This window comes from Oratosquilla oratoria, chromosome 6 (genome assembly GCF_046742065.1).
Source record: "Oratosquilla oratoria isolate Oo_2021 chromosome 6, ASM4674206v1, whole genome shotgun sequence".
NCBI classification, from domain to species: domain Eukaryota; kingdom Metazoa; phylum Arthropoda; class Malacostraca; order Stomatopoda; family Squillidae; genus Oratosquilla; species Oratosquilla oratoria.
In genome coordinates, this window is record NC_134782.1 from 7,010,159 (window position 1) to 7,027,658 (window position 17,500).

General features: G+C 45.3%; 1 protein-coding gene across 3 annotated transcripts in view; it reads left to right on the top strand.

Moving 5' to 3' along the window:
• The window catches only part of LOC143026256 (putative chitinase 10), a 118,032-nt gene that overhangs the window by 55,076 nt on the left and 45,456 nt on the right, over window positions 1–17,500 (top strand). For all 3 annotated transcript variants that reach the window (XM_076186342.1, XM_076186344.1, XM_076186343.1), the window contains exons 2-8: window positions 11,794–11,914; window positions 13,084–13,120; window positions 13,764–13,979; window positions 14,146–14,310; window positions 14,765–14,924; window positions 16,156–16,332; window positions 16,486–16,689. In XM_076186342.1, coding sequence (XP_076042457.1) covers window positions 11,811–11,914; window positions 13,084–13,120; window positions 13,764–13,979; window positions 14,146–14,310; window positions 14,765–14,924; window positions 16,156–16,332; window positions 16,486–16,689 — 1,063 coding nt within the window. In that variant the 5' untranslated portion in view covers window positions 11,794–11,810. The remainder of the gene's footprint in view (window positions 1–11,793; window positions 11,915–13,083; window positions 13,121–13,763; window positions 13,980–14,145; window positions 14,311–14,764; window positions 14,925–16,155; window positions 16,333–16,485; window positions 16,690–17,500) is intronic.

Sequence of the window (17,500 nt, forward strand, 5' to 3'; positions counted from 1 at the left end):
ACGTCTCGGTCCATGATGAGGTCTGGTGATATGTGTGTGTGTGTCTGTGTGTGTGTGTGTGTGTGTCTGTGTGTGTGTATATAAATATATATATATATGTATATATATATGTATATAATGTATATATATGTATATATATGTGTATATATGTATATATGTATATATATTATATATATGTATATATATGTATATATTTGTGTCATTTTGACAATTGGAAATAACCTCATCTGCTGGGATTCGAACTCCCGCCAGAGCGGATTGCACAGGCGGTACGATTCTCGCCTTATATGAAGAAATCCGCTCTGGCGGGAGCTCGAATCCCAACAGATGAGTTTATATATATATATTTATATATATATATGTATATTTATATATATATATGTATATATATAATATATATATATAGATATAGATATAGATATAGATAGATATGTACATATATATATATATATAAAAATATATAGATATATATATATATATTTACATATATATGTGGGTGTGGGTGTGGGCGGGGGTGTGCGCGCAAACAAACGAAACAGTAAGAAATATATAAAAATAAAAGAATAAGTGCCGAACTCATGCACCGGCGACATCCGGGGGCACTGTTTCTACTCCAGCTCCCCACCACTCCATTCCCCCTACCCCGTCCCCCACAACGCCGCCAACACCCCCCCCCCTCCCCTGCCCTCCTCAGCGGGAAACGTCTTTCGTGTGGCGTGTGATCCTCTCGTCGAGTGGGACTTAACGACGTTCCGCCTCTCGGCGCGCGCATGACAATGATCGATCATAAGAGTGAGGAGCCTCGTGTACCTGACGAGGTCGAAGGAGAGGGTTTAGCGAGGACGAGAGAGAGAGAGAGAGAGAGAGAGAGAGAGAGAGAGAGAGAGAGAAAGAAAGCTCTCTTCCAAGAACCATTCATCTAGTCAGCGAATTCAAAACCGGGGTTAGCGATGACTCGTCTTAACCAAACCACCAACTATGATGGTTTACCTCAGTCATGGTGGATGTTATAAATGTAACTGGATTATATAGCAATATGAAGATAAAGAAATATCCAATATTCTCTCGGTCAGCATACTGCAGTTAGGTCTCTCTCTCTCTCTCTCTCTCTCTCTCTCTCTCTCTCTCTCTCTCTCTCTCTCTCTCTCTCTCTCTCTCTCTCTCTCTCTCTCTCTCTCTCTCTCTCTCTCTCTCTCTCTCTCTCTCTCTTTCTCTCTCTCTTGGGAAATCTGAAACTTGGAACTCTCCAATACGTGGAAGAAAATTGTCCAAAATAAAAAAAAAAGGGATACGAAAGAGAACTATTTCTATTGTAAAATGTAAATGCGCCTTGCTTCAGCCTACGCGCTCTTAGCTGGTTGCAATACTACTTGTATACATAGACTGATATCATCTTTATGTTCTCCCCTGATACAACCTGACAATCCCACATCAGTGTAGGTTAATCTCCTAGCCTTCCCAACCCACCCACTCCCCCTCCGCGCCTCCTGACTATACACACACAATACATATATACATACTTACATACACGCATATATACATACATACCATACTTATAAAGTATTCTCTTTCATACATACATACATACTTACATACGTACATACATACATACATACATACATACAAATAATACATACATATATACATATATGCATACATACGCCTCTTCCCATGGGATTCGAACACTAGGAAGACTTTGTTCAACCAAACAGTCTAAAGAAATACATACATGTATATACATATATCTATCTATTGATATGCCAAGGGCTACTCCCCCCATATAAAGGGGTAGTCAGTCAAAGCACGTACTCATCCTCATGCATGCATACATACATACATACATACATACATACATACATAAGTACATGTATACATACGTACGTACGGAAACGCATACTTTATATGTTTTATGTCACAGAATGAAAATCTACAGATTATGTTCACAGCATTACGTGTGTATGTGTGTGTGTGCGTGTGTGCGCGCGCACGCTCCTCGCATTATCACGTGATGTGTTCAGTATGAGTCCAGTCACAAGTGCACATGCGTCTAAAATGACCACCAATACACACACACACACACACACACACACGCACGCACGCACGCACGCACACACTTAATCTCTTGCTCCCAATACCACCTCTTGGGACTCCACCTCTTCGTTTGCGATTTTGTCCCCAAGGATAGAAGCGCTGGTTATCATTTTAGGGAAGAATGCCGAGCTGGAGGAGTGGGGCTCACTCTATCAACCCATTAATCTGAATAAAATCGCCCAGCGCCAGCCAGAATGAAATCTGAAAAGAGGTTCCGCTTGAGCGTTCATTCGCAAGAATGCGGCGGGAGATCAAAGTCCTCAAAACAGAAATATAATGCAGTTCAACAGAAGCGACTCCTGGCCAACATCTTTGGAATCCTACACACATACACACATACACACATGCGCACACGCGCGCACATACATATACACACACAAACGCACGTACAAACACATGCAAACGCACGCGCGCACACACACATACACACGCGCACGCACACACACACACACAAGCACACAAAAGAAAACGGCCGGAGGATGTCCAGAAGTTGGGCATCAAGTCCAGGAAAGCATAGAAGTTGGCATACCACCCCAAGCTAAGACCATAAACAGATTCAAAACTAAATATGACATACAGCGCATACATTTACCAAAGGTCCCTTTTCCCCCTATAATGAGGGTGGCCTAATTAGGGAAAAAGAGCCCTTAGCTCATTTTCTTTATTTCATAATTAAGTAAAATACAACTGACCACGTTCCTTATAGGGTGGAACGGGTCTTTTCGTATATGCATTATGTAAATAGGATTGAGTAAATACACACATACACACGCACACGGGCTGTCATACACACACCTGCACGTCCCGCTGGTGTACACATAAGTACACACAAGGAGCGCATTTGCCCCAAGTATTCCGTTAGTTTCTCTTACAACAAACCGGTCTTCCCCCTCCTCCTCCCTCCCGTCCTCACCTCACCTGACATCCCGAATCCTTCCCCATCCTTCCAACCGCATCCCTCGCCCCCTCTCATCCTCCTTCTCCATTCCCTTCCTCTCCCTCACCCACTTGTGATGCCCTCCTTCGCTCGGTTCCTTCGTCCCAACCCATGACCCCTTATCGTTAAAAGTTTCTCTTTAACCAATGTGCCTCAGAGGGTAATGCAAAGGGTTACCAAGGGTTACCCTGGGTAACAACGCAAGATATACAAACACGTCTGACTTATCCTGGGCCAGGATAGCCGTTTCGTTTGCGAGACCGCGGCCCGGTCTTCATAGAAAATTGTACCTGTAAAGGGGTGACTACATTTTCCTCGATTCGTCTCTTCTCCGCAGGGGGGAGACATTTATAGCCGAGATTTCTGTGAATTTTCTTCTCGATTATTCTCTCCCTGTTTCTTTATTATTTTCCTCTGGCCATGTTTATCAGTTTGTTTCGTCCTCCTTGCTTTCCGTGACTGTACAGTTGAGGTTAAAAGTTTAACGTCAGCTATGCGTAGTCTTGGAATCTGGTATCAAGAAAGACGTGGAAAAATGTCGCATTCTACTTAGCCACAAATGAACAGGCGAAGTCTCTTGTTTACCTTTGTAACCAAGACTCATCCTGGTGGACGTTCCTTATCTATTTGTTTATTTATCTATCTATTCATTCATCACAGTTATATGCGAATTAAGATTTTTAGTTCTCTACTAATATTTTTTCTACAACTGCATGTGGATTAAAATAATACGTAACACCAGTATGTTAGTAAAGTGTCGACGAACTTATCCACTCGCCCGTACGTCCGGTAGGTGCAACCCCAACCGGGTCATCAGACGGGACAAGAGCTCATTGTCTAATGTGAACGCCCGGTTCCCTCGACCCTACTGCAGGTGTCGTCAGCCACATGACTCGTCAAGCGGAGAACTCCTCAAATCAGCTGCCAACATTGACAGCTGTCTTTCCTTCTGTCCTACCCCAAGTTTTTATTTATTCATATATTCAATTTTTTTTTTTTTTTTTTCCCTTCATTGCCCTCGACCCGAGCGGCGTGGCGGGGTTCAACGACGACCCTTCCACGAAATACTGAGATGGGAAGGACGTTAAATGGGTTATAGTGTGTATGAAAGGATTTTGTGTAATTCAATTCTGTCATCCTCCTAACAAGGAGCAGAGAACATTTCGTATGCACACACACATACACACACACACACACACACACATATATATATATATATATATATATATCATATGTATATATATAATATATGTATATATATATATGTATATATACACATATACATACATATATATGTATGTGTATATCTATATATACATATGTATATATATACATATATGTATGGTATATCTATATATACATATGTATATATATTTATAAATATATATGTATATAAATATATACATATATACGTATATATATACACACACACACACACACATATATATATATATATATGTATATATATATATATATATATATATATATATATATATATATATATATATATATATATATATATGTATATGTACGTGTATTTGTATACACGGTATATGTACATGTTGCCCGTCCGTGGCTTATCGTTTTAATGGTCGCGCAATTACTCACGGTAAGAGCCCCGACCTGATGTCTAATGAAGAAGAATGGGCGACGACCTCTTGTGAGAAAGAACGCATGATCTCACCCAGCGAGCCTAGTGGACAACCCTCGCTGATGCAGGTTCTCTGTCGGTCGGTCGGTCGGTCGCGTGGGACGACGCAGTACGCCGTTCCTTGGCCCGCCCACGGCACCTGCGGTCTTCGGGGGAAGGGGGGGAGAAGGAGACCCGGGATCTAGTTTCCTCCCCCTACCATCCCCCCCCCTCTTGTATGTTCCTTCTCTGCCCTCCTCTCCCTTCAACCAACCTCTGTTTTCTCTTTCTTTTTCCTCCTCCCCCTCCTCCTACTCTCCTTCGAACTCTACACCACCCTACTCTCCTCATTCCCTTCCTCTCTTCCTTCTCTTTCCCTATGTATCCCTCTTTTCCTCCTCTTTCTTCTTTTTATTTTCCTTTTCCTTTTCTCCTCCCTCCTCCTTTTCCTCTTCTTCACTCATTTCCACTCCCACCTCCTCCGCCTTCTCGTTCCCCTCCACTTCTTCAGGCTTGACGTCATCACCTCCCGAAGAATGTCTTCCGTCACTCCATTCCTTTCGCCTCTCGCCAGACCCCCCCCCCCCGTTCCAGCTGGTCCTCCTCCTCCATCTCCTCCTCGGTTCCCCTCGGTTCCTCTCGCACAGTCTCTCAAAGTCCTCTTCCCCCGAAGAACCCACCACGGCCTCTGAAACCCAGAAGCTTTTGGGTCTCGGTGCGTTCTTGAACTCGAAGAGCTCCTGGAAGGTTTCCCTAAAGGCGATCCGTTGCTGAAGATGAAGAAGTTTGATATCTCGAGCTATTGGGGGCGGGACCAAGACTATACTTTGTTTAACCTGACAGATATTTCAAATCTTCTAAACACGTGGTTTTCTTTCTTTTGGGGGGCGATAGGGAGTGAGGAGCGTTGCAGATTTCCGAATAATCAGATTCTCAGGTTTGAAGGGTTGGTAGGGGGAGGGTCTAATCTTCAGTAGAGTTATCCAAAACAAAATATATAACATTAATGCCCTTTGCGTCTGGCTTATCCCCTGTCTGGGGCCTGCGCAGCACTGCGGGACACTTAGTGACACTGCACGGCACCGTATGGCACAGCACCGGGCCTGAACAACACCGCCAGAACTCAACTGTAAGTCTGGAATGTGTTGAAGGTCGTTGTCCGGTCCATCAGAGCGACGACGACGGAGGATAATCGTCTTGGGCTCTTTGTAACTTTACAACGTCTTATCTCCTGCTTCCTCGTTGTTGTCGTCCTCCTCCTCCTCTCCGCGTCCATCACCTGATCTACCTCTCTCTTACCATCATCACAACCGTCAGTATCATCACCGACGTCGTTGCCATCGTCATCATTATCATCATCAGTGTCGTTGATATCATTATCCTCATTACCAGCATCCAATAACCCTCCTTATTCATTATGTTCTGAATCCGCACGAAATTCCCCTTCGTGGTGCCCCTGCTCTGGTATCAGTGACCTCGCCCCAAAGGTACCCAACCAGTTACATCGTAAACAATTGGTTCGGATGCGGCCCAGCCCACATTTTCGGCGCACAAAAAAGCTCCCGTGAAATCGTAAAGTTCAATTGAACACCGAGGAACAAGAGGCCAAAATAGGAAATGTGAAGTGTGTGTGTGTGTGTGTGTGTGTGTGTGTGTGTGTGTGTGTGTGTGTGTGTGTGTGTGTGTGTGTGTGTGTGTGTGTGTGTGTGTGTGTGTGTGTGCGTGTGACCTCCACCTTTTCCTCCGTCTTCCCCTCCTCTTTTTCTCCTCTTATTTTTCCTTCCGTCTTCCTCTTCTTTCTCCTTCTATTCCTCTTCTTCTTCCTCCTGAGGCTGGACAGGAAGCCAGGAATTCTCTTGACCCTGCCCCTGTTGCAATCCACCCTCCCCCTTCTTTTATGTTGAGCGCTGCCTCCTCCTCCCGTGCCACCTGGAAACTGGAAGCAGTAAGTGTGGGCCTCATGAGGTCATTGTACTGTCCCTGGACCGCGCGCTCGCTGGAAACTTGCTGTCGCTACTGCCAGTGCCGGCGTCCGTCTCGAAGTACCATGGTCGCCACCACCACGTCCTCCCCTCAGCTTCCTCCTCATCTCCCCTTCCTCTACTTCCTATTCTTCCTTCTCCTCTACCTCCTCCATCCTTCCTACTCTTCTTCTAACCCTTTCCCCTCCTCTACCTCCTCATTCTCCCCTTCCTCTACTTCCTCTTCTTCCTTCTCCTCTACCTCCTCCATCCTTCCTACTCTTCTTCTAACCCTTTCCCCTCCTCTACCTCCTCATTCTCCCCTTCCTCTACTTCCTCTTCTTCCTTCTCCTCTACCTCCTCCATCCTTCCTTCTCTTCTTGATTTTTTTCATCCTCTTCGGCCTACTCTTCTTCTGACCCTTTCCCCTGCTCTACCTCCTCTTCCCCTCTTCCTCTACTTTCTCACCTTCTTTCTCTTCTACCTCCTCCATCCTTCCTTCTCTTCTTGATTTTTTTTCATTTTCTTCGGCCTACTCTTCTTCCCCTTCCCCCTCCTCTACCTCCTCTTCCTCACCCGTTTCTTCCTCCTCACCCTACTCTTCTTCCCCTTCCCCTCCTCTACTTCCTCTTCCTCCTCCGTTTCTTCCTCCTCATCCTGCTCTTCCTCCTCCCCTTCCTTTTCCCCCTCCTGTACCTCCTCTTCCTCATTCGTTTCTTCCTCATCATCCTCATTCTTTTCTTCCTCAACATCTTCTCCCGGAGGTCCTACCCTCAACTAAATAAGAACATTTAGCAATGTCCAGGACGAGCGTCATTGAACTAATCGAGGCGCGCTTGATCCCATACGAGAATCTTGCCCTCTCCTCATTCGAATCTTTTGGCATTAGCCAGCATAAAATCTACACAGGTCCTCACAGGCTCAAGGGACTCATCGTTGATGTTATAGACTGTAATTCACCTGCGTTACCCTCCCTGTAGGCAGTCTCGTGCCACTGTCGGGCAAGGAGCCCATCATAATTGATTTGACCGCGCCAGACCAAGACTCCACCCATATTCTATTATGAGTATACTATCGTTAGCTAGAATGATATATCTGCAGGTAGTCACCGGGTTGGAACGGAGAAGTGGGTCCTTCTCCCAACTCATTGTCTCAAGTGTTTCCACCTTCCAAGTTTTTCCACCGGTAGTTGGTCTCGCCATCCCCTTCTTTTTTTTTTTAAGCTCAACACGTTCTTGTTTCCTCTGGTGGTCCCCCCCACCTTCCCTCCTTCCCTCCCTCCCTCCCTCCCTCCCTCCTTCCCTCCCTCCTTCCTTCCCTTCCTCCCGCCTTCCCTCCCTACCCCCATCCCCGAGGGACAGGACGGGTTTGAGACCCAGCGTCTGTTCGATCTCGGAACCGGTTTTGCCGATGTTGTTGCAAAGTTGCAAGCCGGCCGAACTCCTCCGCACCTTGATGCCCCAGCGCGCGCCCTAGTACTACGCACTACTCTCTCTCTCTCTCTCTCTCTCTCTCTCTCTCTCTCTCTCTCTCTCTCTCTCTCTCTCTCTCTCTCTCTCTCCCTCTCTCTCTCTCTCTCTCTCTAGCTTTCCTCTCTGACTGTATAAAGGTTCTTGAGAGACATCGCCGCCGTTCCTGCAGAACCCCTCATACTTCATCTTGTTGATCCCAGTCCCCTCCTCTTCCTCTTCCTCCTCCTCCTCCTCCTCCTCCTCTCCCTCCTCCTTCTCCTCCTCCTCCTCCTCCGCCTCCTCTCCCTCATCCTCCACCTCCTGATCCTCAAATTCCTCATCCTCCTGTTCCCTCTCTCCGACCTCTTCCTTCTCTTCTTCTCTAACTCTCCGGTCCCCGTCTCCCATCTGGACGTTCGAGCTTGTGCCACGGGTCTTACCTCAGCGCGTTTTCTTCACCCACCCCGAGTGGGACTATCTCGCTTTGTCCTTATCCCAAGCTTCATCCTTCTGTCCTGACCAAAGCAACACCACCATCGTCATTTCGCTGGTTTTCCATAGTCACAGGCCATCCTTTTCCTTTAAAAGATTTTCCCAAGTTTTAGATTTTTTTCTGCAAAGTTGTTCGGTTTTTCATAATCCCAGGCCATCCATTTTCTTTAAGAATGCTTCCCAAGTTTCAGATTTCTTTTTTTTTTTTTTTTTTTTTTGCAAATTTTTTTTTTTTTTTCATAATCCCAGGCCATCCATTTTCTTTAAGAATGTTTCCCATGTTTCAGATTGATTTGTTTTTGTTGTTGTTGTTGTTTTTGCAATTTTGGGTTTTTTTCATAATCTCAGGCCATCCATTTTCTTTAAGAATGTTTCCCAAGTTTCAGATCTTGTTTTATGCATTTTTTTTGGGGGGGGGGGGGTCGTTACGGAGACTATCCTTTGATAGTGTTTCCCGAATTCCAGTCTTTTTTTTTCAATTATTATCGGGGGGAAGGTCTTAACCCTCGTCTTGACCGAGTAAGTGCCATACTGATGAACGGAATAGAGAGACGACAGCTACAATAATAGAAAAGTGGAATCCTGTCCGGCCAAAAGGGTTGAACAAAATGGTCTTCCGACACGGAAGGGGTCAATCCAACTTGATCAGAAGCCACCGTCCTCTTAATTCAGCCTCCATCCAGCCCCCAAGTCAGCCACCCTTCCTTCCTTCCTCCTCCGCTTACCGTCTCTCCCAAGCTGCCCCAACCACCCTCTCCCTCAAACCTAACCCCGGCTCCCATCCTCCCTCTCCTTCCCAAAGAACCCCAGCCCCCAACCCCTCCCTCTCCCTTCCAACCAACCCCAGCCCCTCCCCCTCCCCCAACCAACCCCAGCCCCTCCCCCTCCCCCAACCAACCCCAGCCCTTTCCCTTCCCCCAATCAACCCCAGCCCCTCCCCCTCCCCAACCAACCCCAGCCCCTCCCTCTCACCCTCCCCCTCTCTCCCCAGTCCCCATCCCCACATTCTCCCTCCCAAGCACCCCCAGCCCCTCCCCTTCCCCCCGGCCCCCAAGCCCTCTCCCTCGCCGCCCGCGGCCCTTTTTCCTTCCTGCCGGGCCCGTCCGCCCACCGGCCCGCCTGCTCTCATTGCACTTCGACGTTCCGCTTCGGAATGCAAGGAGGAGCCAGGTCTCCGCCGCCACACCCTGATTTCGCCATCGTCAGGGTCCAACCGGCGGACAACCGGTTAACCTGACGCCCCCCTCTCTCTCTCTCTCTCTCTCTCTCTCTCTCTCTCTCTCTCTCTCTCTCTCTCTCTCTCTCTCTCTCTCTCTCTCTCTCTCTCTCTCTCTCTCTCTCTCTCTCTCTCTCCCTTTCCCTCTCTCTCTCTCTCGGTCCTGCCCTTGTTTCCGGTTCTTGGTCAGTCTAGAAGAGTATTCTGTCGGGTTACCTTCATCCGTTGATTTCCTCTGTCCTCGTATCTTCTTGTCTTTGGCTCTCTCTCGCTCTCTCCCGCTCTCTCACTCTCATTCCTTTGCTTCCTCGCTTCCCTGTTTTGGATTTCACCTCTTCTCTCATTCAACTTCAGGTTTTCTTCTGAATCAAGTCGCTTGGTGGCACCCGGCACAGAAGGGATAAGTACCAAAGAGGGCTGGAGGGGGGGTTGGGTTTGATCGAGAATAGGCTACAACGCCTTTCCTACCGATGTTGACGATGGAGGTGCCATGGAGATGAATAAAATCGCCTGGCGACAGTAAGCATGAAAGGAAAAGTACCACCCGGCACAAAAGGGGTTACAGACTAGGAGAGTTCTCGTTCACAAAAATAACAGGATAAGAACAGTGGGGGCTGAGATGAACAGAATCACCTGGCGACAGCAAGGCGGTCCTTCATCTATCGAGAAATTAGTTTCCCCCCTCCACATCCTCCCTCCCCCTCTTCCCACCTCCGACTTTATATGAATAAAACCATCTGTCATCTTGAACTTGCGTCGCTGTGGGAGCTAAGACATGAAAGCCAAAGAGCATTATTCTCACAACATGTCCCCGCCTTCTCACCTCTAGAGAAATCAAATACGAACATTCGGTGGCAAAGAAATTAAATCTATGTCGTAAAAGTATAATATGACTGTTATCGCAGTTTTATTCAGTTAGCTTAGATATTATTTACATAATGCAACGGCTCACTGTTCATTTTTATTGCTGGTTGTGTTGGTCTTAGTGTTGGTGTTGTTTTTAGTGGAGGAACATTTGTCTCTAATAACAACAGTGCTGGGCCGCCCAGTAGATACCGTATCGAACTCATGAGCAGGTGGTCGTGAGGTCGATTCCTGAGGTCCGCTGCGGGCTATATTGCGTTGGTTCCCCGACAGCCCTGACCAGGCGGGGAGGCGACCCAAACATCAGCCTTTGAAAAATAAATAAATAAATAAATAAATAAATAAAAATAAAAACGGCTTGCTGCAACTGACAGGTCTTGCCCTACCAGGGGTTTCTCACTTCCCACTGCGTGGGAGTGAGTTGGTAAGTGGTGAATAATAAAAATACTAATCTAATAATTCTCTTACTTTCACTTAATCAGTACTATTACTGTTATCTTTTGGTAGCTATTCACTTTTGGTTTCGATTGTTATCAGTGTTATCAGTAATGGTGACACTGTCATAAACTCATAATGATTAATGTTGACGAAGGCGCATAGCCTGACACTTCACGATTCTCACATCCCTTTACTATTGTTACCGTGATTCTTTGTACAATTACTTTATCAGTGTTGTCATCGACTAAATGTTTTTACGTTTAGAATTGTCTTTGGGATGGTGATGATGAGGATGGTGACGATGATGATGACAAGGATGGTGATGAGAATTATGGTGATGATGATGAAGATGATGATGACAAGGATAAATATGAGAATGATGGTGATGAATATGACGATGATGATGATGACAAGGATAGTGATGAGGCTGATGGTGATCATGATGACAAAGATGAATATGAGAATGATGGTGATGACGATGATGATGATGACAATAACGATGATGGTGATGAGAATGATGATGATGACGATGATGATGATCATGATGACGAGGCTGGTGATGATGACGATGACAACGATGAAAACACTGATACCTACGATGACTATGACAACGACGACTATCCGACCTTTTAGACGACAAAGTTGCCTCGGCGACCCATAACTTGTCCCTCGATCTCTTCACCCGAACTAAACTCCCTCTTTTTCGCCAACAGGTCCTCAAGTTCTCATCATGAAGGCGACGCTGCTGCTGACAGTGTCAGCGCTGACGGCGTTCTTGGTCGCCGGAGACCCCATTCCAGTAGACGGCAACGAGATGCGACACTTCCTGGCCGGGTATGGCGCAAACCGAGGACCCCCAGTCTCGTACGTTAAAGTCTCCTACACACACAAGAGTCCGATCCCCCAGTCTTACCGATATAAAATCGAGGGTCCGCCGTATTACATCCGGACTAGTCACAACGTCCCGGCAGTAAAACCAGAGACCCATTCGCTCTACACCTACAACCCGTGAGCTTTTTTTTTTTTTTTTTTTCTCAGTTTCATTTATTTTTCCTCCGTTTAATTAAACTCTCATTTTCATACCCCTATGTTTTAAACTATAGTTTACCTTTTCCAGTTAACTAACTCAAGGATTCACCCGCTAACGCTTAACATTATATTAAAGTCAGGGTTGAATATTTGTAATATGCAGAGTTCTCTGTGATGCTGGCAAACTAACGTACTTTGTCATCTTTTCCTGACCTCGTGTTCGTCTCAATGGTTCTAATGTTCAATTTTTCTTCTCTTTCTTCTTCTTCTTCTTCTTCTTCTTCTTCTTCTTCTTCTTCTTCTTCTTCTTCTTCTTCTTCTTCTTCTTTTCCTTCTTCTTTTTTTCTACTTTTTCTTCTTCTTCTTCCTCTTTTCTTCTTTTTCTTACTTAGTTGATAATGAATCTTCAATATTTCAGTAGCTATCTTTTTTTGGTAGGGTCACTATTAAGCATTAGTTTTACTATTAATCTTAGAATACCACCAGTAAACGCAAGATATTACTATTAAGTTTCTCTGTGTTCTTTGTCAGATACATCTAATATTACCAACAAAGAGCAGAAATTGATATTTGTGACCGATGCAATAATAGTTTTTCATCACCAATGATTAGACGTAGAGTGCGAGATGATCTAATAGATGTATTTAAAGGGGTCAAGGACTTTAACAAGGGTGATGCAAGGAAGGTCATCATATTAAGACAACTGGTCAGGACTCGCAATGATTGATTTAAATTGGACAAATTTAGATTTAAGAATGAAATAGGCAATAATTGGTTTACCAATAGAGTGGCTAACGAATGGAATAGACAGTAACCACTTAGTAAGCGCTAAAACTATCGGTTGCTTTAAGAGAAGGTTAGATAACTTTAAGGATGGGGATGATAGGTGGTAATGGGCATGGAACTGCCTAGTGTAGGCCTCCTGGTCTCTTTCAGTTTTCTCCATTCTTATGTTCTTATTATTCTTTCTTCAGGAGTCACGAAGGCTTCGTCCCTGCAAACGTCAGATTGGTGAGTATGGCCAAGTTTCCAAAGTCCGCCGACAAACTTTTTGGGATCGTAACCGTTTGGAATATGTTGCAAATACTGTTGGTTATTGTTAACATAAACATACATACATCATACATATACCAAAGGCTTTTTCCCCCTTACAAGGGAGATAGTCAAAAAACAAAGGCATAAATCCACTCCCACCCATTCCATCCCCACATATTCCACTTCCATACTAAGACATTGTAAACAAATCAAATGATTATTCATTGGTGTCATGTATTAGCAGATAAGCTGATGGCAGACTTTGAAAATCAACAAAAAATACATTTCTGTTTTGCTTATATTCAGTCAGAGACGCAATGATGTTTCGTATGATTTTATTGTCATTAATAATGTTATTGTTATCATCATGCATTACTAGAAGATAAAAGTATTGATTGATTGAAGTCATAAAAGCCTATGTTCTTCCTTTAAGACTTAATCCTGGCTAACGCCTTGAGATTTTATTCAGTTTGGTGGAACACCTTTCAGCGTTAATGGGTTAATATAAAGTATACTGAAAATTTTGGAAAATTGTGTTTAGGATACGAGTGTCTCATATCGAAATAGGTTCGATTACTCACCTCCGCTAACTGTTCGTCTTTCTCTTTCCCTGAACCAGCATTCGGTACCAGGTGACGAAGAGTTCGAGGTCGAGCAGCAGGAGGAGGACTCGATGCCCTTCAGCCGCTCCGCCGTCGAGAAGATCAACATCGAGGCTGACTTCTACGCGCACACCTTCGATGAGTACGAGGAATCGTTGCCGTTCTCGCGCGGCGACGTCGAGAGCCTACCCGGAAGACCCACTGTTTACATCAGTGAAAGCTTTGAGGACCAGGTAACGACCTGACCCGAACTGAAGGTTCTCCTTGTCGATAGCTTATACTCTAAGATCGTACGAGCTAGAGACTTCTGTTCATATTTGTTTCTTAAAAATCACCGTCCTTCTTTACATTGGACTTCGTGAGCATCACACTATCAAGGGTTCTTCTTGGTATTTCCAGGCAATAAACGCGATCGTTCTCGAAGTTCCTGCTGGAGGCGAAGAAGACGTGAAGGTCAAGGTGGAGCCCAAGAGTGAGCTGGCAGGGTACAGACTCTCCGCAGAATCGCCGCCACTTATGAACCACCCCTTCGACCCCGAGGAATCCTACCCCTTCCTACCTCATGTAATTCCTCGCCATTGAACTAAGGAATACAATGGGAATATATGTTGACCGTCCCAGCAACTCTCAGTAATAAACATCATGTTGTGGCAATACCGTCATTATTGGTGATTCTACTAAACGATAAAAGACCAGATCACTTTTAACTTGTAGTGTGTCTACGCTCTTCTATCTTCCTGCCTCTCCTTGACTCAATCTCCTCGGCGCAATATTGTCCCACGTGATAGAAGCGCTGATCATTCCCGGTAAAGTACTTAAAATATCAACATATTCGCCACAAGCACCTTTTGATTGGCCGTTCAAATGGAAGGCACAGTGCATGACCCAATCATCTGTAGCTATGATGAAGGTATCGCAGTAACATGAGGTTTATGACTGACAGAGTCGCTGCCAGGGCCGGATCACAGAAGTATGATGGCGTGGTCCTAATTGTTGGTCTCCTTTTTATTTTCAACAGCTCAACAGCCGCCCCTATGGCCAAGTTTTCGAAGGTTTTGATGATGACCACCCCATATACGACGAGGATGACATCCCCCTCGTGGGAGCGCTTCCTATCCCCTCGAGGGCGGGGGCGGATCTACAGCAGCACAAACCAGCAATCAGAATGAACCAGGCAGGTCAGTATTTCCAATTTATCAGTTTTTGGCTCCTAGGTGTTGCCAAGCTCAGCGGGGTTTTGGCTGTCAAAATAAACACCTGAATGTGAGGACGGAGCCTTTATTAGTACGACGTTTAGCTTGTTATTACAGCTTTTTCAAGTACATAATCGTAATACACATGACTCAGATTAAATGAGAGGAACAGGGGGAACGGGGTGAGGAAGGTAGGGAGGAAGGAGAGGGGTCCCTGAATACTAGGAAAGGTTAAGGAGATTGTGGACCAAATGTTTAGGCGGCCAGGTGCTTCCAAGCTTAACAATTCTTTTTAGCCAGAATCTTATAGTGATAGCCGATGCTAAACCCCACCCCGCGCTCGCCACCAAGCGTGAGAGCGGGGAGGGGGGGGGAGACTAAGGGTCCCACAAAGACGAATAAAAAAACCCAGACGAAAGCCATCCGGGACAAAAGGAGCCAAGAGCTTCTACTGAGGAAGTGATAAGACACAGTATATTGTAGCATACACGTAAGGAACCTGATGATGTTAGGTCGCTATAGCAAGCTGAGGAAGGTGGCTAAAGAAGGGACGGGTCTGGTTCCGAGTTTATTCCTGATTAAGGGGTTATCACACTGGGCTAGTTTTCCTCCAACGACCGATTAATCGGCTGTACCGCCCACCTCCAGGACTTTTTCCGCCGTAAAATCACTATGTAAAACTATATTGTTTTCTCAACAAAGATACATAGAATGTCATCTGGAGGAAAATTATTTTCCTGCAGCAGTAGGAAGAAAAATAGCCCACTGTGATAACGCCTTTAATTTCACACAAAAGTTCTTCAGATGAACCTCTTTGATACATTACAACTTTCCCGGATGGATGAGGGGAGAGGGTTGCTAGGGCATGAAGCGGTGAGGGTAAACTAGCTTTGGCTGTGGAAGTGATGTGTCTTGCTGTATTGCGGCTGACCCGGGCAGTGGGCAGGACCAAGGATACACCTTCGTCCACAAAGAGCTAAATAAAAAGGGGAGACAAATGATTGTTGGGCGGGTTTGGGAAAGGTGAAGGGTGGGTGCATGGTTTGGTAGGCAACTTCCCTTGTAAAGGGGGAAATGGCCATTTGATATATGTATGTATGTGTATATGTGTGTATGTATGTATGTATGTACGTATGTATGTATGTATGGTATGAGTGTAGTGTTGCACTAAGCTTCTTCAGAGGAACTAACTCTCTCTTTAACTGACCCTATGCAGATTACAAGTTGATCTGTTACTACGGCGGTTGGTCGGCGTACCGCGAGGAGCCCTTCAAGTTCACCGTTCTCGACATCGATCCCCACAGTTGCACCCATCTCATCTACTCCTTCGCCGGCCTCCAGAAGGACAATAACACCATGATGGTCCTCGACGAAGAACTCGATATTGTCAAAGGTAAACTTGCACACAAATACGGCGGGTAACCTTAACCATGACCATAATCTTCACCATCATTAAGGTTTCATAGTTACCCTCGTTGCCGTTATCGTTATTACTCCGTTTTAAGATTCCTTTTAATGTCACTGATCGTTCTCGATGACTTTGCAGGAGCGTACAAACTGGCTATCAACCTGAAGGAGAAGAACCCCAACCTAAAGGTCATGGTTGCTATCGGCGGCTGGAACGAAGGTGGGAGGAAGTACTCCCATATGGCTTCCACCCCAGAGAACCGGAAAGCCTTCGTCGATTCAGCGCTCAAGTTCATGCTGGATTACAACTGGGACGGTCTCGACCTCGACTGGGAGTACCCCGGTGAGTTTCTCATCTTCGGGAAGATCCTGTGACGTAGTGGTCCTGCCCTCGGGTTCCGTGGCCTCTGCTAGAGGTTACCATAGAGCGTTCCGAGTGAGCTTAAGCCCCAGTCATACTGTCACGACTCAAGTGAGTTCGTTTGAGTAGAATCGACTTCGATTACAGTTTTTTATTTGTTCGAATCTCTAAATGTCATATTACCTTTGCGCCACATGTTGAGATGCTGAATGATGTACTAAGAGAAGTTAAGCCTATACAAATATTAGACACATCGTTGAATTGTCCTTAATGAAGTCTATAAATACTATAAGCGAAGTCGTCCTGCAGCTTTTCATATTCACAACATTTGACGAAAATCGCAATAGTATGACTGGGGCTTTACAAACCGAAACCTAATGATAGTGAGTGTATGCATAACGATTAAAATGGGTGCTCAAAAGTGGTCCTCTCCTGGAGGCTGAAGAACAGCAGTACATAAGAGTGTGAGATACGTGACGAAAGGCTGATTGAGAACCCTGGAACAGAGCACAAACGAGAAACTGGTCAGGTTTCACGTTTGTGAGCAGGGCAGTTTTTCAATTCTGAGAGCCGCATTTGTTGTAGGAATGAAGACAGAACATAGATAATCAGTTCAAAATCATTTGAAAGAAAAAACGTTGATGAGTACAAAGAAATTAGGGGGAGTGTCATGTTTTATGTACACGTGCATTTTTCTTTGTATTCTTATAAACATATCATAGTGTTGTTTAGAACTTGATAGATTAATTATTTTATTTTTCAACTTCCCGCATGACTGTTGTACACAGTTCAA